At 41.0% G+C, this 25,745-nt stretch overlaps 1 protein-coding gene across 8 annotated transcripts in view; it reads right to left on the bottom strand.

Annotated features, from left to right (window-relative positions):
- Nucleotides 1-25,745, bottom strand: part of CELF2 (CUGBP Elav-like family member 2) — a 366,000-nt gene that overhangs the window by 118,757 nt on the left and 221,498 nt on the right. For 6 of the 8 annotated variants that reach the window (XM_032207709.1, XM_032207706.1, XM_032207705.1 and 3 more), the window contains one exon: nt 9,567-9,763. In XM_032207709.1, coding sequence (XP_032063600.1) covers nt 9,567-9,763 — 197 coding nt within the window. Of the gene's footprint in view, nt 1-9,566; nt 9,764-9,926; nt 10,144-15,707; nt 15,714-24,595; nt 24,603-25,745 lie in introns of those variants that run through there. The other 2 variants (XM_032207712.1, XM_032207711.1) reach the window with 2 other exon arrangements.

Genomic DNA, 25,745 nt, shown 5'->3' with positions numbered 1-25,745 from the left:
GGTTTAATTGTCGCTTGAAACATAAATTTGCCCAGTTCAGTTAGGCAAATAAGAGACACGGTTTATTATAAAAAAATCTCCTACCTCTTTACAGCTCATCTTATTTTTCTGAAAGAATGCATGACTTGGACACAGTCATTATTTTAAATGAAAACCACGAGGTAGTAGACGCTGAAGTTTTTTTCCTCCAAAAATAATAACGAATTTATGCACCACAGAGTTTAATCTGCAGTGTGGAAGTCTAACGTCCCACTTAAAACTGCATACTCATGGGCTTAGATTAGACAGTAATTAGGTTCAGTGAAAACCTGAAAAGATCCACTGGAAACATTCAAATTTAATTTATTCACTAGCTTTTCTCAGAGTGTTTTTATAAGTAATTAGAAAGACACAGATTCCTGAAAATGCCTTTTTTCACTGAGGTAGACAGAGCAGGAGATTTATATGGCATATTCAGCCTTCCACCCATAGCTGACTGGCTTGAGTTAAGCTCAAACCTGGTTTACAAGTCACTAACAGGCTTGATCCTTAGGGATTTATTTGCTAGTCTTTTGAAATAGTATGCTGATGCTTACAGTGCACTATGGAATGGGCAGATGTCTGAAAAACCCAGTAATACTACAAGCTGGCACTGCCCAGCCTTTCCTGGCATCCCTGCCACAGAAGTCTGGCACGAAGCAGGTCATGGGTCCTACCAGCCCTGAAGCAAACTCAGCATTGTCCTTTCTCCATCCTGCCCCAGCCCAAAGTGCAGGGTGGCAAGGTCCAGTGCAGTCAATTTGGGAGTAATAAACCAGAATTTAATTGACACTGCAAATTCTACACATACATTCATTTTGTAACACATTTCAAAATAATAAAGAATAACAGACATCTTACAAGGCTCTCCCTATGCTTTAAAATTCATGTAAAGAATGAGGAAAATTGATGACATGTTTATACTAAAACATTTTACATGGTCTCCAGCTTTTTACTGTGACCCATCATTGTAATATTTAAGTGGCTCTCACACCATCTCAACAGTGCCAGAGGAATTCCTCCTGTTCTGGAGCCTGCCATTCCATCTTTTCATGAGCAAAACTTCTCACATTGTGGGTTTACATTTTAGGTTTTTATTTATTTGTGCATATGTGTGGATGTGCACTTGTGTGTGGTTTTAGGGGGGTGACAGGAGCAGAATAAGAAAGCAATGAGACGGAAATGAGAGACTTGGAAGCTGCAGTGCAGCTGAAAGGCATGTTCATAAGGCTACTCCACAATCACACTTAATTTTTAACACTGCTCAGTTGTCAAATGCTTTCTTCCTTTGAGCTCCATGCCAAAGCATGTGAAGATTTCAGACTCATCCTCAAATCCTTTGCAAAAACCTCCAACTATGTCATGAGCAAATGGTGCAAACATTAGAATTGAATAGATTTAGAAACTATATAAAACAAGGGAAGGGTTTTTTGGAAACCATTGTTCTTTAACAAAACACACATCACGTTTCATGTGGTAAGCAGATAAATATTGTATGTTTATTCATTTAATAGAAAATTGGAACAGGAAAGAATTTCAGTGCCACAACAATGTCATAAAAGGATTGAAACTCATTGATGTGAGCTTTAATATGCAACTGAAGAAACTGGATACCATAAATCTCAAACTGACATTGTCTTGCATTATTGCAGAGGTACATATTTTAAATGTAGGCACCAATCTGGAAAATATTTAAACACGTATGTGATTTTATGTCTGGGTATTATATCCATTGATTAATTCCTGTGTGCAAGTGCGTGCATGACTTGACTTAGATTTTTTCCATGCACTACAATTTTTGCCTTTGAGACTATGTATTTGTGAGAGAGAGGTTTGGCATATTATTCAGATTCAACAATGAAATTTGATTAGCTGTTTTTTTCAATTTTATTGAAAGTTCAGGCTGTTTTACTGCCTCCCTATGTGTTCTTTCTGATGTAATGACGGCATTACTAAAAACAGATTACCCATTTATATTTTAAAAACATTTGGGATTTTTTGTGAAGTTCTAAAATATTCTGTATGTAAATTCTGTATGGTGTGCTGAAGAAGTTAACGTTATAACAAAGATTTGCCTGCCTTTTCTAGCTACTGTACAATATATTATTTTCCAGCTTTGTGTTAACAACAGACACTATTGTTTAAGCTCCCCAGTTCTCAATCATTAGCCTTCAATTGTTAGTAAAAATAATTAAAAAACAACTAGACACAACCTTCCTTTTTTTTTTTTTTGTTTATCCAAAGAATCAGAAAAATTGAACACATATTTTCAGCTGTGTTCCTGGCATTTTCAAAGGTATCTGGAAAGTGCTCAGATTTATTTCATGCTTGAATTGAAACTCAAGCATCCTTTTACTTAGTGTGCCTTTTCCCCGAGTGTTTATCAGATAGGAACATTAGAGATCTATTAAGAAAACCACAATTGATTATGAAGTCCTTCTCTTCTAAGGGCTCATCTGTGTATGGGTTTTCTATCAATTTAACTAAACTGATTCATGTAGTTTACTCAAGTTTATGCACTTTTTTCAGCATAGATTTAATTAGCGGTGTGCTTATGCAGTTTTAACTTAATTTTGAAAATTCATATACAGTTGTAAATCATAGTTAAGCTGCAACTGTACAAAACTGTACAACCGACGAGTCCCAAAGCAATCTACTTTAATCCCTTAGAGATGTGTTATTTTTATTAATTTCTTACACCAACACCTAGAGTCCTCACTTCTGGACCAAGCTCCTGCTGTGATAAATACTGCAAAAACAGGAAGATAAATGATGTCTAAAAATAAAGTTTAATTCTGTAGGGCTTCAGTCATTCACATGCTGTATATAGGAACTTGACAAACAAGGGTAAGGAAGGTTTTATGTTCTGTCTCCCTCTTTAAATATCACAACCAAAACCACACGCTCTACCCAATCCCCCCAACTTCCTCTACTTTTCCTGTTTTGCAAGCACAAGGCCCCCAGTCCTATTACAGTATGTGCACAAAATCGCTCCAGTACTTCTGCACAGGCTGACTAGATGGGCTTTGCTTTGCTGGGATACTTTTTGGTACTAAAAGTGGCTGACTTTCTTGCCGTAGTCAATGATGGGAACATACAGTGAGAATGATTTATGTGGACAACAGGTTTGCAGTCAGGCATGCGATGGGATTTTATCCTCATCTGCTCCCTCTATTCAAAGCCATCCAAAAATATCAGGGGTCACCAGAAATCGCAGACCCTCTTGAAGCTGGGTGTAGATAAACCACTGTCAAACAGCCCAGGCAGCCTGTCCTGCTTATGGGGTGAAACTGTGCTGGGATGTGGGGGGCAGTCATGTCCCATACAGCTCCAGGCACACTTTTGAAATACTAAATGGAAGCAAGAAGGGGAAAAGTTTCTTTAGGAACTTTTCTTACTGCTGCTTCTGGAAGACCATTCTCTACTCTGCATGTGGAAGAAGAAAGCTTGACTTAAGAATTTTTTTTTTTTCCTTTTGGCCTGCTGTTTCTCAATCTTAAGTCTATGCTGTGCAGTCCTGGGGTTCAATATTAATTGAAAGAGCTGATCTATTCCTGCCTTCGGAATGCACTTCAACACACTGCAGAAACTTCAATCATATCCCCTTATAACTTTTTCTTTCCAAACCAAGGTACAGTCCTGTATTCTTCCACAGCTTTTCTCCTTTTAGCTTTCTTGTAAGTCAATGCTTGAAGCCCTTTACAAGTTAACCTTCTTAGACCTTTCACCGTAGCTTAACCCTTCCTGACTTCATATAAAATCATGCTGCTCTTCTCTGGACCTCTGCCCTTTTCTATAGAATGGTGCTAAATATTGGTAACTGTAGTTTAAAACATGATCAAAAAAATCCTTCTTTAAGTGGTATGGTATTTCCTTGAAAGCTGTATTCAATGGTCCCATTTATATAGCTTCGCATTTTCAGTGCCTTTTTGACCACACGGATACAAAACATCATGTTAGTCCTTTTATGATATGTGCACTCTTCAAATCCTCTCCTGCTCTTGAATCTTTGAAAAATACACTCATTCAACACCCGTGTTCACTCAAAACTCAAATTTACTCTTCTTGCTCATGGTTCGTTTTACCTGGCTGAGTCCCTTTGTATTGGATTGTTTGCTCCAGGTTATCAGGTGGCTTCTCCCCCATCCAGCCCCATCTGCATGATCCAAAAAGTTGGATAACAACTTAGTGGTTCTCTCTGTCAAAGCTATTTACATAGAGAGTGAAAAAGTATCGATCTCCAATACCAGTCCCTGTGGTTCTCCAATCATCAGCCCCTTTTTTTCCCCTGGCCCGTAACCTTTCCCCATTCTAATCTGCCCTCGATCATCTAACCAGCTCCTTTCTCCGTTTGAAAATGGGCCCTTCTCTGCTTCACCAGCAGCCGTATGTATTAGTCTCCCATGTGACGCTGTGTGAAATGCCCCTGGGAAATCCAGCTTGATTATATACACAATTTCACACCTGTCCACTTTCAGAAAAAAAACTCTTGAAAACTCCAGTAGATTTGTCGAATAAAAATTACTTTTTATAAAAATCAGCTCACATCTACAACATATTTTATAACGCTACTTATGACCCATATAAAATTCTAGAATTAAGTCTCTTTAAGGTTTAAATTTCAGCACCCCGAGGTAAGAAATTGAACAGTTGAAAACTCCACTTTATCACTTGCTCTCCCCTCCCTATTGTACTTGCACCTAACAGCAGTGTCTGGCTTTTGCCAGTCTTTGTTGTGCAATACTTTATACTGTGTACATGTCACCTGCTAAAAAAAAAAAAAAGCACTTTTCAATCTAGCGCATGAAAGACTTCAAGCCCAACTTTATAACAGAAGATCACTCAGCTGTGATCACTAAAATTTAGTCTAAAACATGCATGCATAAAGGCTGAGGGCCCCAGTCCTGCAGTTTTGACAGCGTATGTGCTTGGGACAAAATCATCAGATTGCAAGAGCTAGACAACAATCATGGGGACCTGTGAGAGCATTCAAAACTCAAAATAAGTCAGTGGAAAATGTGTGAAGAAACCCTGACTCCTGCAGCGCTGGCTGAAGGAAGCTTTTAAAATAGTTTTGCAAAACACAGTGCATTGAAATTGCTTCTCGGAGCAAAAACACAAAGTGCAATCCGCTGAGCAGTGACGCAAGGGCAGGCAAGGAGCAGTCAGTTAACGCCTTTGCTGCTGTTTGGGATGGTCAGGGTGGGTTTGTGTGCCAAGCTGAGTCTCACTGCTCTGGTCCCATGCAGGACTGCCTGAGTTCCCCCTTCTCCTCCTGTCCTGCAGAGAATGGGGCACTGAGCAGGGATGAGGGGTCTGCTGGAGCTGGGGAGCTGTTTCTCCTGCCTGCAGGAGCAGGAGGATTTCTGAAGGGCTAACCTGTAGCCAAACTGGTACCCAGTAGAGCCAGATGACTTCTGCCTCTGATGTGCTTTGCCCATCCTGTCTTGCCTGGATGTAGCAGATGAACGCCTCATTATCAGATTCCTCTACTTGCTTCCCGGTAGACTTAAATTACCATGTTAAATAGGATAATAATAAACACTGGCCTTTAACTACAGCACATCCTTGTTCACTCAGCATCCTCCCTCTAATCTGATAAAGGGTCTGTGAAAGGCTACTAGGAAAGCGGGAGGCAGTTGTTTCTTGGTGCCTTTCCCCTGCTTTCTGGCATGAGATTGCTGCACAAGCAGGCTCGGCCTCATGCGGCTAGTTCGGGGGGTTCTCGATCCCTGCAAGAATTAACAGGTGTAGAAACAGAGGCAAGGCACAAAAACGACATCGCAGCTCTGACCCGAGACACTTCTGTTGCATCTCAATGGGGGAAAGTAGCCCTGTGCCATCTGCCTGTTTCAGCACTGCAACTCTAAAACAAAAGCAGTAAGGGAAATCTTTCCAGCTTATAAGAGTAGCAGGGAAGGGGAGAAACCTTGGTGGCACTGGATTCTGCCTTCACATCGAGCTTGCTGCATTTGAGGTCTTACAGAAGCTCTTTTTAATAACTACCCTGAAAAAGTCATCTATCCACCCAGAATAAATTATACAAAGGGAGCAAGCTGGACTGGGAACAGAGACAGCTGATCTGCCGAGACTTTGAATCCCCTTAGCCCTCAGAAGCTGGAAGTGCCATTTATTTCAGTGCTGCAGGATTTCCTGCCAATTTTTTTTTTGTGTGTGTATTTAGTTTACCTAATCCCCCGGATTTCTCTTGCTGTAGAAAGAGGAAAAAGTCTTACAAAACAACAGGGGATAAACACATAAAGTCAAATTACTTTGCTGAGCTCTTTCACACATTCAAAAAGAACCAGAGAACTGCAGGCTCTGAAAAGCAAGATGAGTTTCTTACTTAAGGAGGATATTTGACCATCACCCATTGAAATGCAGCCATTCCTGTGGCATAAGATCCAATTAACAAAGCTGCACAGCAGTGGTATTTCTGTGGAAGTAATGTGGCTTTCCTCTATTTTTTCCAAAATGAGTAAAACTTGGCTTTCTACCTCTCTTCCTCCTCTTCCTCCAGCTTCAGCTTTGCGGAGCTGGCAAGTAGTACAAGTAGGAAAGAAATGAAGTAGGCCGTCTGTCGTTGGAGGGTATGAAAGGCAGCCTTAATAACAGCGGGAGAGAGAGAAGCAGCCGATGGTTATTTTTGACAGAATCGGGAGAGACTCAGATTGCAGCTTCATAAACAGCTCATCAGAGAAAAAGCCTGCGCAAATTGGAGAAGCCCCCTTGGCCAAGCTAACAGAAATACACAGCCCTCGTCTGGTACAAGAGAAATCTTTCGAAAATCAAAATGCCTTTCTTCAAAGGAAAGGACCAGCCCCACGTGGCATAGTAACACTAACTTGCATTTTCATCATTGTAATTCATGGCTTGAAGAATATTCAGAAAAAAATAAATCTGAGTGATATATTCACAGGCATACGGCCTGTGAATGTCTGGCATGACACAAAGCCATGGCCACGCAATGAAATGGAAGAAAGACTTTTTCCACTGCCACCCTGCCCCAGCATCCCTTTGACGCACTGCTCCATGAAGCTGGAGGTGATGCAGAGACAGTGGGCAGGAAGCTGCCTTGGATTACCCCAATCCATCTGGCTCAAGTGAAATAGAAAAGGTTGTTTCGTGTGGCTGTTTGCACAGAAGGAGGGCATGGAATTCACCCACATCCCCTAAAAAAGCCCAAACTCAGCTTCATTAAAGAAAAAACATTTACATGGCATAGGCAATGCATTTCTCATGCACTGTGATGACAAGAAGACTATCAGACATTTTTCAGGGCTTTTTTTTTTGGTTTATAACAGAACCTTAATCTCTTACACAGAATCCTTTGTGCTACTGGATTAAGAAAATACAAATCGTTCCTAGTCAAGAGATACCCACACGAAACTCAAGAGGTTTCTATATCTGGCAACCTTGCTGGCAGCCTCAGCCAGGAGGAAGGACAGAGCCAGCATGGAGATTCACTGCTCCAGAGCTTCCACGGGAAAGGCTGACCACTGGGGGAGCTCGCTGCTGTGTCAGGGAAATATAAGTCTGAAGGTTATTCTGTCTTTCTTGAGGATTAATTTCATTTGCTTATTAAAACATATAATGTCTGAAGTGACATAAAAGCATCATCTTGGAGTGGCTGAAAAGAGTCTAAGCAAAAAAAATACCAAAACAACAAAACAACCCAAACCCACCTTTCAAAATGAATATTGAACATGGGGACTACAAGCCTTCATAATTAGTCTACAATGATTTGCATGACCTGTGCTTAATCCTCATGCCTCCCAGCTGCCTGACAGACAGGTACGATGTAACGGGAAACACCACAGAAACGGTAATCAATTACTTTCTTCTGTCTAACCACAATATCATTCCCACTTCATTTACTGCTTAGTGGGAAGGCATTTCTGTGGCCCAGGAATCAGTTCTTTCTAAATGGGTGAGTCTCAAAGTTCAGCATTTCAGTGGTTTAAACTAAGTAGGAGTTTGCTCATCCATAGCAGCCTGGACTGCTGCAAATCCAGTTGCCTGACCTCTTAATACCATCTTCTATCCAGCATTACAAGAAAAAGACACTTGGCAAGGGTGCTGTGCTAACGTAGCAAGGGTCTGCATGCTCAGCTGCATCAGTTCTAGGGAATGGAGGGAGCTGGAAGCAGAACTGTATTGAAACACTGCAACAAAAAATACCTTCTGCTTCTGTGGTATTGGTGGGAGAGAGCAGTCTGGTATGGGACTTGGTAAGCAGCAAGGTACAGTGACATGAAGCCCTTCCCTGATGCTGGTGTGAAACCAAGATAAAAAAGCCATCCCTTTAACTAGAAGTGCCACATGTAGGCAAACCAAAATGAACTAATATCACTCAAAGCACAAGGACCTTTAAATTGGGGCAGCAAAGAGGAGACCACCAAGGAGATCCTCAGCCACATACTGGGGCAAGGAGGAAATGCTGAGTCTGGGCAGCACTTTGCACAAAAGTGCAGGAGCACCTGAGCTGTGCTGTGTGCTGCATGCGACAGCAATAGCCTCTCGCTGAACTGGAAACCTCAGGAGTGCTGCCTTGCACCGGTAGTGAGCTGCTAGCCCACAGAATCGTTTTATGATATTCTCCATAAAGGTTTTTAGAAGCAGTGGTAGGAGAGGACTAAGAATGAATAACTACTGAGTAATCTCACAACGCACGTACAGCTGGCTGTACCTCTGAGCTGTGCTAATTATTTGCAATGCTAGCAATAATTTAATACACGAAACTGGAAAATCTCAAAGTGTAAATGGAAGTATAGTATGTAGAGAGAAAAAGCATTGTGTGAAACAAAATATTCACTGTAAGTCTACATGCAAGCCTATGCTATACTTACATAACCATAGTACACAGAATTGTCACATGCCTAAATATGCATAGACATACAGTTAAAGAAAGCAAAGGACAAATACTTTATACGTGAGTGAAAAAATGCAGAAAGAAAGAAAAAAAAAACACAAAGCCTTTTCTTTTAGAAAAACACTAGTACCAAAAATCAATCCTTTAACATGACTGCAAAAAAAAAAGAAATCAAATTTTTGAAAAAGGGCAGGGCGACTGTTTTTTAATTTTTATTGCCTCTGGAGCAATGATGTAGCAAGAGCCCACTGCTACCCTTTCTCCCCTTCTGTATCCTGAAAATTATTCCCACCTGGGGTGCAAAGAGAGGAAACGAAAGGAAGTAGAAAATTATATTTTTCATGAGCTAATCCTGGGAAAGTGACCGTTCAGGTTTCCATGTCTCTTGGCAATAATAATTTAAACACGGACGGCAATCTTTTGTTATTTTTTGCACAGTTGGAATGCTCGCTTCCAGATAACAGATATTTAAACCGCAATTTAAGAAGAAGAGGAAGACAGTAATCGATAGGTATTCAGGAGTTCTCTCCTCTTAGGACTGCTGCATAGCTCGACACAGTATGCTTCAAAACAGCCCTGATACAAACCTCTCTGTAAATCCTAAAACAAAGTGAGACCATTGGAAAAAAAAAAAAAAAAAAAAAGCCTGAAAGCAAACAGAGTACAACTACTGTACCTTTACTTTGGGGAGGGTTCTGACTTCTGTCTCGGAGAACATTAATCTGGTAGACAGCTCCGTAAGGCTCAAAAAGTTCTTTTAACTCTTTTTCCGACCATGAACGGGGAATCTGTCCAACAAACATCTTAATGGCATCTGGGTCTGGTTGGTCTGAATGATCCAAAGCTCCATTCATCTTGTTAGCTGTGCCGTTACTAGAAAGTGGAAAAGGAGATGAAAAAGAAAAGGCAAGTTAGGAGACTACGCAGTTTTCATATGCACTAGATGCAGAAGATGATGTCAATTGGCACACAACAGAAAAAAAATTGCTATTTAATTAATAGCATAAGTATTACGAACAAAAAACAACGCGATTACATTTTTCATTGAGTCTGGTTTTCTCTGCAGGCTGCTGCTTAATGTCATTATATAAGAAGAGAGCTGCACAACGCAGAGTGGTACTTTTGCATTTTAAAGTGGAGGAGAGTTGCAAGGAAGTGCAGATTTCTCTCCATGGCTGTTGTAAACAGAGCTGCAGTGAATTCTCACTAAACTGGCTACTGGCAGAAATAAGACAGTGCTGGTGTGTGTGTGCGTGTTTTGTAATAAAGTCACATGAAAGGAATATGAAACACTTGGCAATCTGTCAGATGACTAATGCAAGATGCCAGCGATGAATTTGCAGATTGTGTGAAGCATCCATGTGTGCATCAAATTAGTATGATATTGCCTAGAATGGAAAACACTCCAGCTATGCGGCTGGATGCTGCCGATTAGTTGCCTACGCTCTTTAAAAAGGAAAAGCAGTCTGCAGAGTGCCAGTCCAAAGCACATTGTTTATTGCACCCTGGCACACAAAAAATGCACAATTCAAATGGAGAAAGCAGTGGCAAGATTGCCTACTTTGCTCAGGAAACTAAAATGATGCTTCAAAAAGTTTTTCTCCATGAAAAGGACATTAAGTGTTTGAAATTTTTCACACCCCGTAAATTTTTACCCTATCTGATCTCCAGATGTCCATCTAAGTTCAAAACAACTCGACACTTTTGCTGGGGAAAAGCACTTAACCAAAAAAACCCCACTCTGTGAGACATATGACATGTTATGATTTAGGAAGAGTTGTACTCTTAGAAGGAAAACAAAACATTTTAAATACTGAACAGGAACACTGAATTAAAAAATAAATTTTAAAAAAAACAAACACCTTGTGCCACTATTGATAATTAAGGGCAACCATTTCAATTAATTCTTTGGCTAGTGATTCTGTAATGATGATAGTTTTTTGATGCTTAAATTTCAAGAAAGAACGCTAATGAGATGTGACTTTCAGAGTGCTCCTCCCATCTTCCCACCGGGGAAAGGGGGAAGAAGGCGTGCGTGCAGCAATGCTGAACGCTGATTATCCCAAACTTCAGGCATCTCCGAGCCACCTGCCACTATGAAAAAAAACTTGGCTTTAATTACAAGTTATCCATTTGACAATTGGTAAGGGCAAATGCCTAGAGGAGAGCTTTAAGAGCCCCAGACCTATATAACTGGACCCAAATGATATCATATGTGTGAAAAAATGAAAGAATGGCAAGAAAAAAAAAAATCTTTGTGTCATCAATTACAGCTGTAATGTGCAAAGACAAATTATTTAGTCTTCCATGCTTCATCTCCTTGAAAGAACACCGCACCTGAACATATTAAATGCCCATATTAACTTTTACACTTTCCCTACTCACTGCAGGAAGGAGAAAATTATATTAAAGGCAGATTTTAAACCAACAACAAGAAGCAGGATTGTCACTTGTGAAGTGTCTTTAACACTGATCAACAGACAATGGGATTTATCACACTCATTTATTAGACAAAATTCCTATTGATCCTACTGGGAGCCTTGCATGAATAAGAGGCTGAAGGATTTGGCCCTGCCTTTTCTATTGTGTTTCATGCACAAATGCCCTCTCTTGCTTTACACATGCTCTTTGTCTGAAGATGCTCTACAGGTCCCAAGCACACCGATGCAGCCATCATGATTTCTCCAGGCATTAGAAGCTGTATTTTCCACACATACTTAATACTTGACAGACAAAAAAAAAATAAAATAAAAAAAATAACCGGCACCCCAAACTCTAAGAGACAAAAAACCACCGTAACTCACTTGAGTGATGCCCAATGGGAACAACACACAAGACTTTCAGGGGGTATTAGGCACCTATGTGTCATTTAGACCTCTGGAAAAACCACTCTATTTCCTATTTGTTTATGTAAAACCCAGTGCGTTAAACAACCTTCCCTACAAGAATAAAAAGTGAATTGCAGCCCTATAGCTTAAAATAGCCAAGGAAAATGCTCACACACTCTTTTGGACCTGCAAAGATAAGGCTGAGCTGTGCAGCCACCGACTTTGTCCTGTACTCAGGCAAGTATTTTCCTTCAGAAATCAGCTTCACTTTTCGCTTCATTTATTCTCTGCTTTGTTTACATTAAAAAATGAATTGAGTTCCTTTTTAAATTATGCCCTTCATCTAGTCTCTCTGTTGGATCTCTTCCTTAAGAAATCCACACATAATTACTATGTTAGCCCTAAATTACAGCAGAGGTCATATTTAATAAAGAACAAGTTTATTCCTTTGCTTATTCCCTTACCCACAGCACCTTTACCACCGAGAGCACTACAATTTCCATCACTAACAAGACAATTTGGAGGAAACCACAAAACCTTACACTTCTAACTGTTTACTCAGGTTAATTGCCCCATTACCATCAAGTTCCTGCTTTGAGCTTGAGGTTCAGGCACGGGTTAGATCTCTTCTAATTCAACACAACGCTTACGCACTTTCTTTACTTCGGTGGGGCTGAAGTGGAATTACATCGATCATATTCCTGAAATGTTTTATTGGGTAAAGATGGTTAAACGCCCTGACTGCAGGTGTAGGTTACTGTGTGCTGTGACACAACGCTCCGGGGGACAGGCTGTGTCACTCACTGCCTGAATTAACTTAGGCAAGTCATTAAAACTTCTCCAGCTTTAATTCCACCATCCTCTGACAGCTCTGCCAATCCGCTAACTCCTGCAGATTTAGGAAAAAGCAAGCATAACTTAAGACTTTTCTATATAATTCTTTCCTACTGCAGGGGGCTGGGGTTTTACTGAGCTGCCTACATTTTGGGGAGAGGGATAAACAAGTTGAACCCGTGGAGAGGGCACAGCCGGCTCCTTGTTAAGTTACTTTTCCTTTGACTTCAGTGCAAATGAAGGCTACCAAGCATCTTGGAGGAATGGTTACCCCCTTTGTTGGGGTTTTAAGGAGTACATCAGCGATGTCACACCAATGGCACTCGCAGGAGCATCCTCATCCAGTGCCAGCAGTAGGACTACAGCCCACTTGGACAAACCAAATAAGTGCATAAAACAATAAGGAGATGACAATGAAAAAAATCTAATTATTTTATATATTTTACAGATCTGCAGAATACTCAAGGAACAGCAAGCATAAAGCACACCCACTTGATGGTTCAGCTATCACTGAGCTTCTCCAGGTCAGTGCAAAATACAACCAAATATTTTTGATGCCCTCCCAGCCAATCTCTGCTAGAGAGGAGTTCCCTTCTCCTCCCCCAGCCTTCATCTTCACCCGCTGGCAGTTGCTGCCCAGCATTACAACCTCTTAGTCACCAGCAGCTGTAGGGGTTTTGTTACTTCTCCCTGCCACCGCAATGCTCTCGGAGAAAGTGACTCCTTCCTTCCCCATCTTCCCCTCTCACTTTACCCAGGAAATAACAACACAGGAGAGAAACGATGGATGAAACTTTCCGAGAGGAGCCAAGGCAAGCCTTGCAACAGCTCAGGACTACTTCTTGAAAGCACGAGCGCAGAGCTAGCTGCGGCTAGGGGACACTAATGAGAAGAGAATCCCTTGACAATTACTGTCAGTACCCAAATGATGACATACATAAAAAAAAAAAAAAAAAAAGAAAAAAAAAAAAAAAAGAAGAATTAGATTATGTGGCTTGCTGTCTCTACACCGCAGCAACCCTTCCCTCTGTGGCCAATTTAGCCCATTGGACTCCAGGGTGACCCAGCACATCATCTTTGCTGACAAGGTGTCATCTGTATTGGAGAGAGCAGCCCGAGGGCAGAGATTAAGCCACTGAGTCGCTGGCTGCTTGTGGTCACTGCCAGAGCATCCTCTCTCTCAATTTGTGCCAATTTTCCTTCTAATAACCTAACTACCATTCCATCATTTCAGCAAGTTGACAGGGACACTCCTTGAGGAGCCAGAGATTGTTTTAATATCACTGCTGCTTAAACAGGGGCCCCGGCAAAACCCACTGGATGCCTTCTCTGCCTCTCCCATTCATGTCTGTAATTACAGCCAGGCTGCTAAAGTGACCTGATCGCTACGGAGAGAGAGAGGCAGGCTTCGGAAACAAAGTCTGGATCAAAAGGGACCCTCTTAAATTCATCACTGGTAAGATCTTTGGCATTAATCCTCGCTTATTCCCATTCACAAACTAGGTGTCAAGCCAGGTGTTGAAAACCCATTTTTATTGGGACTGAATGGGTTTGCACGACACCGTGTTTTCAATTCCTTTGTAATCCGGGCCATAACACCTCCCATTCTTCTGTTTTGGTCAATTCCTCTCGCAGTCCTCACCCTACTTCAGCGGCTTTGCTGTTTTGTTGGAGATTTGCCTTTTTCATGTCCGATGGTACGCGACCAAACTGCACATCCCTGGAAGAACACTTCATTCCTGAGCACCAAAACGACAACGAGAGCATGCTAAGGAGCAGGCTGCAAGTGTAAAGCTGACTAAATCCAACCTAGCACGGAAGCATCAAGGTTTTACAGCAACAGATATTTCCATCTGAGCTGCCAGGGTACTGCACAAGTTGACTGAAGGGACACCACCACTCCGAAGGACTCCAACCACTGGCAGAAGAGATGACAACCATCACCTCACCGTGCTTGAAAACTGTAACTGCTGGCTTATGAGCAAATTTTATCTGGAAGGACCCAAAAGGGCTTTATAAACTCATTGTTTAGAGAGGAATGGCTTCATCGTAAGGTGACAGACGGCAGCTGTTTAATGACATGGAGCATTATCGCACAACAATTTCAGCCAGGAAGGGTAGAACAATACCATACCCCATTGGAAACTGCAGGGGGTTGGGATTTGGAGACACAGAATGTAATTACCTAAATTGGATTTCGGCCAGCAAAATGAGGGCCAGAACCTCTGACAAAACAAAATGAGACAAAACAAGAAGAAGCTGTTCTATATTTTTAAGCTGTAAATGACCAGGTCTCTGTATTTTGGGGGAAAAAAAGTAATATCCAGAAGCTTTCTGGCCCATCAGTGTTTTCACAGGGCAGTAGCTCAACAGCAGCTCAGAGGAAAGATGAAGTTTCATAAATCGTTAGCTGCTCCTGTGTCTTGTACAGGTTTTGGCACAACTATAAACCACTAGTAAGAATAACAATAATAATTATTAAGTTACAGATATCCATACCGGCAGCTGCTGAATGACTCTGACATTGCACCCGATTAATGCCGCAGCACACAGCGGGACAAGCAGCGCATATGCAGCAATGCCTACAAAGTAATATTCTCCAGGTTTCCCTGCGCCCAGAGGCAGGGTGACAACTTCTGGTGGCTGCATGACTTGCTCAGCTGTGTTTCTGCTACCCTGAAAGGCCAACTGCAATTTCAGGAGGGGTACCGAAGCTCTGAGTTCAGACAACATTCTCTCTTCGTCTTTAAGACCCATAAAGCCTGAACAAAGAGCCGAGTAATTCTTCATCCATCCAGCAGAGAGCAACAGCACTTGCACGCACAGACCACATGAACCACACGAACAATTCTCATGGCTTTTAATACCTGGCATCCAATGCGGAGATTTTATTCTTGTCAATAGCTAATAATACTCAAGTGCTCATGTAAGCACTGAATGGTAAATGCAAAGATGTTTTTTCTCCCATTGCTTCCATGTCTGCAGAAATTATCCGTAAAAGCATAATGTTGCTTAAGACAATGGAATCTTTTTTTTCTGCCCTGACAAGCAATCTGAATTTCACAGTCATTTTTTTCTGGTGGAGTCAGTGTTTAGCTGTAGCTCAGGTTTGCTAACTCACTCTGTATTTTGCCTCATACGAACCATGATAAAACATTGGTCTTGAAGGGACTGCTTGCTTCCTGATCAGTTCCAAATTTAGTACACGCAATCCCTTTCATGCCTTAAATGCAAATTTTCCGTAGGGTGAGGAAGTAGCATCCTGTCACTGAGGAGGACTGATGTGAAAATCTAGGGAAAAAAAATCCTTTTCCTGTATTGAAATTTTTCTTGATGGGAAACATTCCGGCTGGGAGAAGGAGAAGCAGAAGGAAGGCATCTTTCAAACAGCTGGGTCAGAATTCATGATGCTAAAAGTGACATGGGAAAAGTACTAAACCACACACATACAGCATCAGGAGAGAGCTGAATACACCTGAGATACAACACATTATTCTTCAGAGATTCCTCATTAGTATTACAGGAAGGAATCAAGGATACGTATGGAAATCATAATAATAGCTATGTTAAAATGCAATTACCTTGTGCACTTGTGGCGCAGATTAGAGCACAGACACTCCTTTGTGCTAAGGCTTGTTGACTTCCTAAAATTAGCCCTGAGTTGTGCTCACCAAAGCTAACGAGGTCGTGTCTGTCCTGACCTGGCTACAACCTCCCCCAGGCTCACTCCTAACTATTTACCTCTAGAGGCCAATGGCTGCTCTGGTGCTCGGCCTCTTGGTTGCTGCACCACCTCCATTCCAAAACACTTTGATTTGAGCCTGGGGTTGCAAACCGAATTGTGAACATCCTTTGCATATGTGTTTAAAACCAACAGTACTGCTTCCTAGAACCATAGAGTCAAGAAGCAGTAACTCTGCAAAAGCTTTGAACATTTGCTATATCACACCTTCAGAAAAACAAACAAACAAACAAAAAAAAAAAAAACACACAAAAAAACACCTCATAATCACAAATATCTTAAAAATATATATTCAGTGTAGTGACTTCAAGCTGTCTCAACTCTTACTGCTAGTGTATGGACCTCTTTTATCGGAAAATTATTTTTTGGAACACGCAGTAGTGCTTAGTGATATGCATGTGCTCTACATGGACAAAGCTTACACAAAATATATATTTTAAATTTAGATTATATGCACATATATAGAGAGAAACAAGGGAAAGAATGAGTGCAGAAGGGAAGATAAACAGAGAGAGAAAGAGCTGTTTTTTCAAGTCCTCTATTTTGGAAACCAATTAAAATATCATTACTAGTTCATCCAATAGTGGCAGCAAACAATTAAACGCGCCATCTGTACAGGTCAGGACTGGGTGGTATCTTTCTGTTTATGCTGATAAAACTTATAATGGTCTACTTTCAGCATATTTAAGTATTTGCCTACACTAGCCTGTTGATTTTACTAAACTCAAACTAGTAGAAGCTCAGTGTTTGGTAAAGGACGGCTGCCCTTTAACAGCTGAAGAAAGCCAAACCCATCCTAACCCTTACTATCTTGGCTTTGACCCCTGTCTTGTTCAGGTGGAGGGTTGAGGATCACTCATTTCTACGGACACATGATAAGAATGACTAAAAGTGCTTGGAGATCTGCACCGAGAGGCCATGTATTAGGCCCAGCCTTTCTCTTCCAGGCTTTCCTGCAGGATTTGGGAGCTAATTAATTCAAGGCTGGATGAGGTCCTCCAGGCAACACCATTCTGGTAGACAGAGTGCAGCTTTGGTAACCACCCAAGAAGTCAGTTTTGCTTCCTGAGCAGAATTTGCTACATTAAACCTGCAAACAAGGTTAGGTCTGTTGCTGTCAGGTGTAAGGTTGGTGCATTTCTAACTCTGTGCAGCAGGAAAAAGATAACATGAGTTTGGACATTACCAATAAATACCAAAAGTGTGATGTTTTAGTATCTGTTTTCTGTTGGCCAACTAACAGGTGGATGTCTGCACATATGGTTTTGGCCTGGATAGGTTAGCATTAACAAAGGCTTCTCATTTATCATTTTTCCATCTCTGCATTAATCTCTGTTATGGCAAGAAGAGAACCTTGGCTGCTCATCCCAACTATGATGCTCACGAGCAGCGATTGTGACTTTCTGTTCCACTTTTACTGTACCCCACACTGATGTTTCTCATTGTAATCTCCTTGGAGCAGAGGTTGAGCTTTTGTGCAAAATCTATCTTATGTTTAAATTGGACTCAAATTGCAAAGGGGCCCTCTCCACATTACTGTAAGTCGGACAGGGCCACAGAGAGCACTGATGCACTTGCACAATGACATTACGATTTTGGGGCACTGATTGACACCATTTTTCCTATGAAGTAGAGTTTCAAGTGGCTGACTGCTCAATATTAACGGTGTGGATTATCAATGCTTTGCTTTACACATATCTGCAGTGAAGACTACTTCTTTCTGTATGGCAAGAAACATTTATTGATGCTACTTAAAAAAAAAAAAAAAAAAAAAGGATTTGAAGATTTGATTACAAACAAATGCTTATATATTTGTGACATGCCAACAACCACATTAGAATAGTACCAGGCTTTTAAAATTCAGGACACGTAAGACCATCTGTTTTCTTGTCAACAACATCAGTCTCTCTCTCCACACCTACTAATCAAAATGTACTAAGTTGCTACTCAACTTCCTCCTTCTTCTGCCCCCAGAAACATCAAAAGCAATAATGAAGGCTTAAAAATATATATTTTTATGTAGTAATTAATGACAATTTCAGCAGGCTTTATGTGCAGGCTGGCAGTTACCTGCAAGTTCTTCCGAGGTTTGCAAGGTCTTGCCTATTTCATGGCAACCTGTGTCCTGGAGCTGGGGAGGGATGGAGAAAATGGGAAGGAATCCTCCAAGCATTTGTTTGGAAACACAGCAGTGGTTTCAGTGCACTAAAACCGAATGATTATTGCAGGAAGTACTTTACAGCATGACATATTTTCAGCCTGGCACCCACGTGTGTAAGCACTTGTACCCACTCGCTGCTGAGCTTCACAGAGCACAGAGCTGGTTCCATAGGGCCCAAAAGCATAAGTCAAAAGAGAGGGAGGCCAACAGCTCACGGCTGACAAGGCTGCTTTACCTAAATAGCTCCCTTAAAAAGGGAATGGAAGATCACAGCACTGCTCTTGTTAAGGGTCCTGCCAATTTCAGTTAGCTGGGCTTATATATGGGAGATCTGAAACAGACAATTAAAGCAAGCTGTGACATTCAATTTTCTTACTTAAAACAAAATATCCTATCAGGCTTGTTCTTAGTCCCCCCTTCTACAAATCAGAATATATGAAAAGATTATTGTCCAAAGTATGATGCAATTGTAATTTTAACAAGTTGAGCATCATTATAGCAAAATCCCCCTCAGCTGATTTTTTTTAAACCGTTTCTTCATTTTTTTTTGACACCACATCTGGCATATAGAATACAGATGATCATTTGTTTATATATCTGTCTAAATGCCTTTTCCAAACACAGCCAGATGGAGCCTTTCAAAATCAAATTAATTTCAGATTAATTCACTCTGGACCCACTCCAGTTTCATGACTCTATGCTTTGAGGCACCATCTAAATTGATTTAGAGTCATGAACTTAGAGAGCACAAGTCCTTAGGTATAGAAAAAAAATATCTTTCTTGCATACTGAAAGAGTCAGCAAATCAAGAGTCCGCAATCGTAAGTTTTTGCTGCTTCAAACAAACTCCCAAATCAATCTCAGAATGCATCAGTCTATATAGTGCCAAAATCATCTATAAACACCTCCATATTTCGCCCCCCAAAACCACACCAGAATTTATATCTTCAATGCTCTAACATTCCTTGATGAGCCCAATACAATTTATTGCTCTAATTAAAAAGCAAAATAAAAGAATGTTGCTCTAGACCTTGCAATAAGCAGCATAGAAAGACAGGAGACAGGTAATAAAAACCTCCACTGCAATAGATTTATCTAAGGAACTATAAACAAATGTAGCCTGCAAACACTGTGGGCTTGCATACTGTCAATCCTCTATGGATGCCTTTATTATCTCACTTGTTTCAATTGCAATTTGGGTTTCCATGGAGATGTAACAGTCAACTCTGGAAAATTATAAGATAAATGTCAGGCAGTGATAACGGTGTTAATGAAGCTTCATTGACAAGCAGAACTATGCTTCAAATAATAGGCATATTTCTATTAGCATATGTATAACCTGTCCAGAAAAAGAAAAAAATAAATCCCAACAACCAGGAAAGACAATATTAAAAAATTAAAATGAAACTGTATATATATAAAACATGCAACACACAATGAAACATTGCATCTATGTGAAACGACGAATTCCTAACAAACAGAAGAGATGTCGGTTCGAAATTTAATTGCCTGATTCCTTTTGAAATTTCTGCACTCTGCCATCACACTGAAAAAAGCACTCAGCTGACATGCGCAGAGGCACTTCTGCATGGTGTGACACTTGTTTCCCTACAATGCAAGGCTGGAAGGATTTGCTTCACAAGGCACTTTGGAGCACACAATCTTCCAATTCCCAAATACAGCTGCAGTGAGCTGTTAGAAAAGACGCAGACCTCAGTGGAAACACAACCCGCGTCTACACAAACACAGCTCTTGGGTGCTGGGCATGCTCAGGGTAGGGTGGTCAGCCCCCCACATCTGGCTACATACTGGGCTTAATGGGATGCTGCTGGGGTGACTTGGTGGGCTTGCCTCCTGCCTCTGTACCAACCAAGCCCAGAGAAGTCATATGGAGAAGCTGTCAATTGTCTTTGAAGGACAGTATCCAACTTTTTGCTTTCTACACATGGAAAGGTTTTGCTGAGCTGGAGGTCAAAGAGGTGATAAAGATGTTTTCTACAGCACACAGAGGAACACAGAGCATTGAGCTTCGCTTCAATGAATCAAGGTTTGATTAGGGCAGGTTGGGAACTTCCACAACCAGCTGGGGAAGGATCCTGACTACTGCAGTACTTAAGGTTTCATTTTGGCATTCACCAAAGTCAGGAGGAGCAGAGCAGAAGTACAGCAATCCTGTCTCAGAGGTCTCTAGGACAATTTTTGCAGATGGATGAGATGTGCTAAGATAGGCTATTCCCTGCCTATCCACTAAGTGGTATTTCTGCTGGCTGGAGAGCCAAGAAGTGCTAGAGGTTGTTCCCATCTCTTCTCATCCCACTACCTGGGCTTTTTAACTCTTCAAGGTGGAGCCAATTGTGTTGTAAGAGTGAAGAGTCTTGGAATACTGGGTTCTGGTACTAGCTGAGTGTTAGAGAGGTTACAGACAAAACGATGACATTGAAAATCAGAATCAAGCTTGGTTTAGTGGCAGAGAAGGGTGAAATCTTAAACCTACACGCAAACAAAGAAGAAAATACTTACCCCTCCCAAGGCTTGAGAATAAAGTATGTGGGCAGGCCAAACTTTGTGTACTATGGGAAAGCTTTCAAATATTACTGGGATGAATAAACTTATGAAAATATAGCTCGACTGAACATCTACATGCAGTGCAGGAGTCAGGATGACTTTTCCATTTACATGGAAAATAAAGCAGTGGTGTGGGGTCGGGGGGGGAGATGGCTTTGCACTTTTTCCTTTCCTCTCCACTGAACTCCTGTTCCTCCCACCTCTTCTAAATTCTGCCTGTTTAGTAAAGGACACCAGGAGTGCTGTCTGGGAAATGCTTCCCCATTCTTCAGAGTGGCGTATGATAATCTTTGGTTACGTATGGCGTGCAGAAAAGGAAGTAGGAAAATTACCCAGCCTTTCTGTAGAGCAGAGCTCAGCTCTGATCAGATTGCTGGACAACCACGAAGTCAACAGGGATACATATTTCTTTGAAGTCATATTGCAGGGAAGTTTAAAAAACCCCAAACTTCCCCGTTTCTGAATCTTTTATAATCACTCCTCTATACTACATACTAGAAAAACCTAAGTACCTCATTAGATTTCTACTGAAATGTCAATAGTTAGAAAGTCATTTTCCCCAATGATTTCCAACATACTTATAACTCTCTCTAGTGCTTTTTTTGGAGGAAAAAAAAAAAAAAAAAAAAGCCTCTCCTATGACTGGTTGTTGATTCTGTGTTACACCATGAGTACTCATGCCAACTTGATGGAAGAGTGCCCTTCCAACTTGATGGAAGAGTGACAACTCTTCAACTGCAGCCGGGAAAATCTTATATACTACTGCTAGTGTTGAATGGTGTTAAAACCAGGTTGCACCAGATGTACCACTACCAACACATGCAATGGTGATATGTGGATTACAGAAGAGAAACTGGCTTCGAACCCAGAATACGAAGCAATTTTTAATGAAAAAAAAAAAAAACACAACGTGTGTGCTGGGTGGAAAGCATTGCCTTGTACACATGGCAAAATGGGCCACGCTGTCTCCATTTTGCCCCTGTTGAAATTTCTACATCCCACTGCAATATGTACGCTACATTCTTCAAAACAGGATTCTTTTTCCTTTGTATTTTGGGTTGCCAACATTTGTACTTCAACATCTACAGAGAGAGTGGTTATGTAAATGCACTGATGCACAATTAGTCAACAGAGAATGTGAGCTCTAAGGTAAATCTTAGTTAAAGTACAAAATATTATTTAGTTTCTTTTATTTACCCAAATATTACAAATAATTTATTTTGCTCCCCTGCATTACATGGTTGCAATATTTTTTTAAGACTTACAAGAAAATAAACAATGACATATAATTAGGAAAGGAGCAACTCCCCTTTTAAGAACATCATTCAAAGAAATTAAAAACCTCAGAAAAACTGGTTTAAATTTTCCTAATAAACATACCATGAAAAATCCCAGCATCACCACACCCTAACACACACACTTCCGAAATCATGTGGGAGTCATTTATGGGGACACTGCTGACTTCAAAGGCAGACCTTCATCTCCGAACAAGCTGAACAGTGGAAAACCATCCGAGCTCTCTGAAGCCTCTTGCCAAACCGACAGGCAAACACATCGTGAAATGTTGTTGAAAACTGTGTTTTTTAAGGTCATAGCAAATACTTGCTGCAGGAGAAATTTGAAAGGATGAGATAACTCCTTAATTGGATGTTTTGGACAGAAGCTTGTTCTAGTAGGTTATTTCTTCCCATGGAGGTTTTACTCACAAATGAAAAATGAATCCAGGTTTTGGGGGCTGGCTGGCACCCTTCCAGAAGAAACAGGAAAGGAGGAGATGGGAAAAATGGGAATAACATTCCCATCCTGTTGGCTATCCTGTGATGTACAAAGCTTCTTAACTTCAAAAGCCCTGTGCACCAGCAAAGGTAAGGCTTGTAGATGTATTTTTAAGCTCCCTGTAATGTACTCGACCTGCAGAAACTTGGCCATCTCAGGTCTGGCTGGCAGTTAGCACCAGTGGGAAACGTGGTGTGATTTATAGAAATCTCTGTCATCACACCACCGGGTTAATTTCTTTCCTTCTTTTTTCTTTTTCCCTCCTCCCCTGAAAGTGGAAAACTCTTATTTGTGATGACAAGTCTTTGGAAAGCCAGAGGATTACTAACACCATGTGGTTCCCCAAGATCTCCAGTCCTTTTCCAACTGTTTTCCCATACAACCCCTCTCTGTACGGACATCGTCACCTTCACTCAGCAGATGGAAAAAGGAAGAAACCTGCCCTGGGGCATGCGGAGGCACCTGGACACTGCTGATGGGAGAACACAGACCTGAAGCTCACAGGTGTCATTCGCTTGATAGGGGAAACACAGGGGAATCCAAGGGGCAGAGACGGCATTTTAATATAGGCCCATTTGTTTTAATGATCTGAGGTCTGAACCTTCTGGGTTTCTAAGTGAGAAAAATAGAGGAAAAAAAAAGAAGATTGGGTTTTCTTGCTTTGGTGTAAAGAGGGCAGGAATGTCTGTGCCTTGTGCCCATGGGGGCTGTCAGCTGTGGACACCAAACGTGGAGTTTAGTGTCCACAGAGCAACTTCAGATTCATCAAGAAGGGTATTACTGACTGCTTACTATAAGGCACATCCCTTCTCATGCTATAACCATCCTTCAGAGAAGACAAACGCCTACAGAGAACCAAACTGGGATGTGTTGCTAATAGGAAAATGCAGAAGACAATGCAACAAAGAAACTGGTTTCTCAGCCACACTCTTGTAAGTCTCATCCCTTTGCTGTGCTTATTTCCTTCACCTTAGAAGGGGAGCATTATGTTCCCATCCCAGTGAAGTACCCTGAAACAGTCAGAAGAAAGCACTACATGAATGTTGAACTGTTATATTATTAAAGACAAAAAAACAAACCCGAAACCTTTCATGATATGCCTTTTTTTTTTAACTTCATGCAATTCTGATTCGTCTCTTAAAAGCAGTATTTGAAAATTATGCAACACAGCAGAAGTGAAGTACTTTTCAAAGCCTACTATTATTATTTGCGTTGCATGAGCATCTCTGAGGCCCCAAACAATGCTGGCTGCTTTTTAAGTAGCAGACCTAATTTTATTAGTAAGCCCAGATGTTTTCCCACTATTTTCATATGTTAGGAAACATGATGCACTCCCAGAGGACTTTAATAGGTGGTTAAGAAAAAAAAAAGAGGAGAAGGAGACACAGCACGTCTACATTTACTTATCCTACCAAGCCAGGAATATTTAATCTGTTGTTTCCTACCAAGTATCTTCATTAAGTAGCCGAACATCTTGAATGCTTCTTTACTTTTCTGTGTTTCCTTCTCTCTGTGACTGGACTGAATGCCAATACAGTTGACTGAAGTAGTTTATGTTTTATTAAAAATTGTCAGACAATCTGGGGGTTACCATCGAGAGTTTTCTGTCACAATGGGTATATGTTCCATGAAGTTTCAAGATGGATGGAATGCAAATCTGACGTGCCAATTCACATCTGACATCACTCCACATTTGTCAGTCACTTATCCAGTACATCTTCTGTTGCCCTTTGCTGTTCCACTTCCCCAGGGAAGTGGTCATGGCACCAAGCCTGCCGGAGTTCAAGAAGCATTTGGACAATGCTCTCAGACGCATGGCCTGATTTTTATTTATTTATTTATTTAGATGGTCCTTTGGGGACCCAGGAGTTGGACTCGATGATCCTTGTGCGTCCCTTCCAAATCAGATATTCAAAGATTCTATTTATTTCGAAGATGCATTCTGGAGCAGAGTTGCATTAGGCTGAGATGCTAATTAAAACTACCTTGAAATATTAGCAGCTATACAACATTTGATTGGTGTAAGAAGAATAGTTTGGATATGAAAATTGCTATTAGCTTTTACATAAAATAAATTATTTAATAAATTCTAATTGCCCGAGGGATTTTTACAAACAACAGGGATTAACAAATATAATGTATACAATGCATTTCTATGTTTAATAAACAGAAAAATCAACCTTGACAGCATACTTTTGCATATTTCAGAACAGATACACAGCCCATGTGGAAAAGGAAAGTGATTACAAGCTTTCCCTTATCCACATGGAGCTGTAAGAAGCTCAGAGTCAGCAAAGGCAGCACACTTACGACAGCAGTGGACGTGCCACTGACAGCTACATCAAAACTATGCATCCTTGAGGAGTCATTAAGTCTAAATCACAGCTTGTGATTCCTAATCTTACACGGTCAATGGGTCTGTGTTTCTTAAAGACAGGAATATTGGTGCAAGTAAGATTTTGACTTTAGGAGATCCGCTTTACTAGCTCATTCTACGAGTGCTGCAGAAATGTACACAAAGCTTTACAAATGACCTCATTTCTACCAGGAAAGGACAGCTCAGCTATGTTCTATATTTTCCTGAACTGAAAGGAAGGCCCCACAGCCAAACTGTCATGTCTAATCATTGTGTTGCTTGAGCGTGTTTAAAACAAACAAGTTTTTTTTTTTTTTTTTTCCCTTTAAAAAACAAAAGCCATGGAGCAATTGTAGTGTTTGAGAGAGCAGGAGCTGCGTTTTCTAGCACATAACCATGACACCAGAAGAGCAGTTTTGCCCAGTTTGATGAATGAGCCTTATAGGGATACGTTTTCACCTCATTAATGATTTGAGCTGATTATTCCCTCCCCCCACTTTTCCTTTTAGGTCATGGATCAAATGTGACCCACTTTCCTTGAATGCTTTCCCACCATCTCTTTTTCCCATTAGAGTAGAAAGCCAGTTGCTAAG

Source organism: Aythya fuligula, chromosome 1 (genome assembly GCF_009819795.1).
Source record: "Aythya fuligula isolate bAytFul2 chromosome 1, bAytFul2.pri, whole genome shotgun sequence".
Taxonomy (NCBI): Eukaryota; Metazoa; Chordata; class Aves; order Anseriformes; family Anatidae; genus Aythya; species Aythya fuligula.
This window is presented reverse-complemented; position numbering and strand designations above follow the sequence as displayed.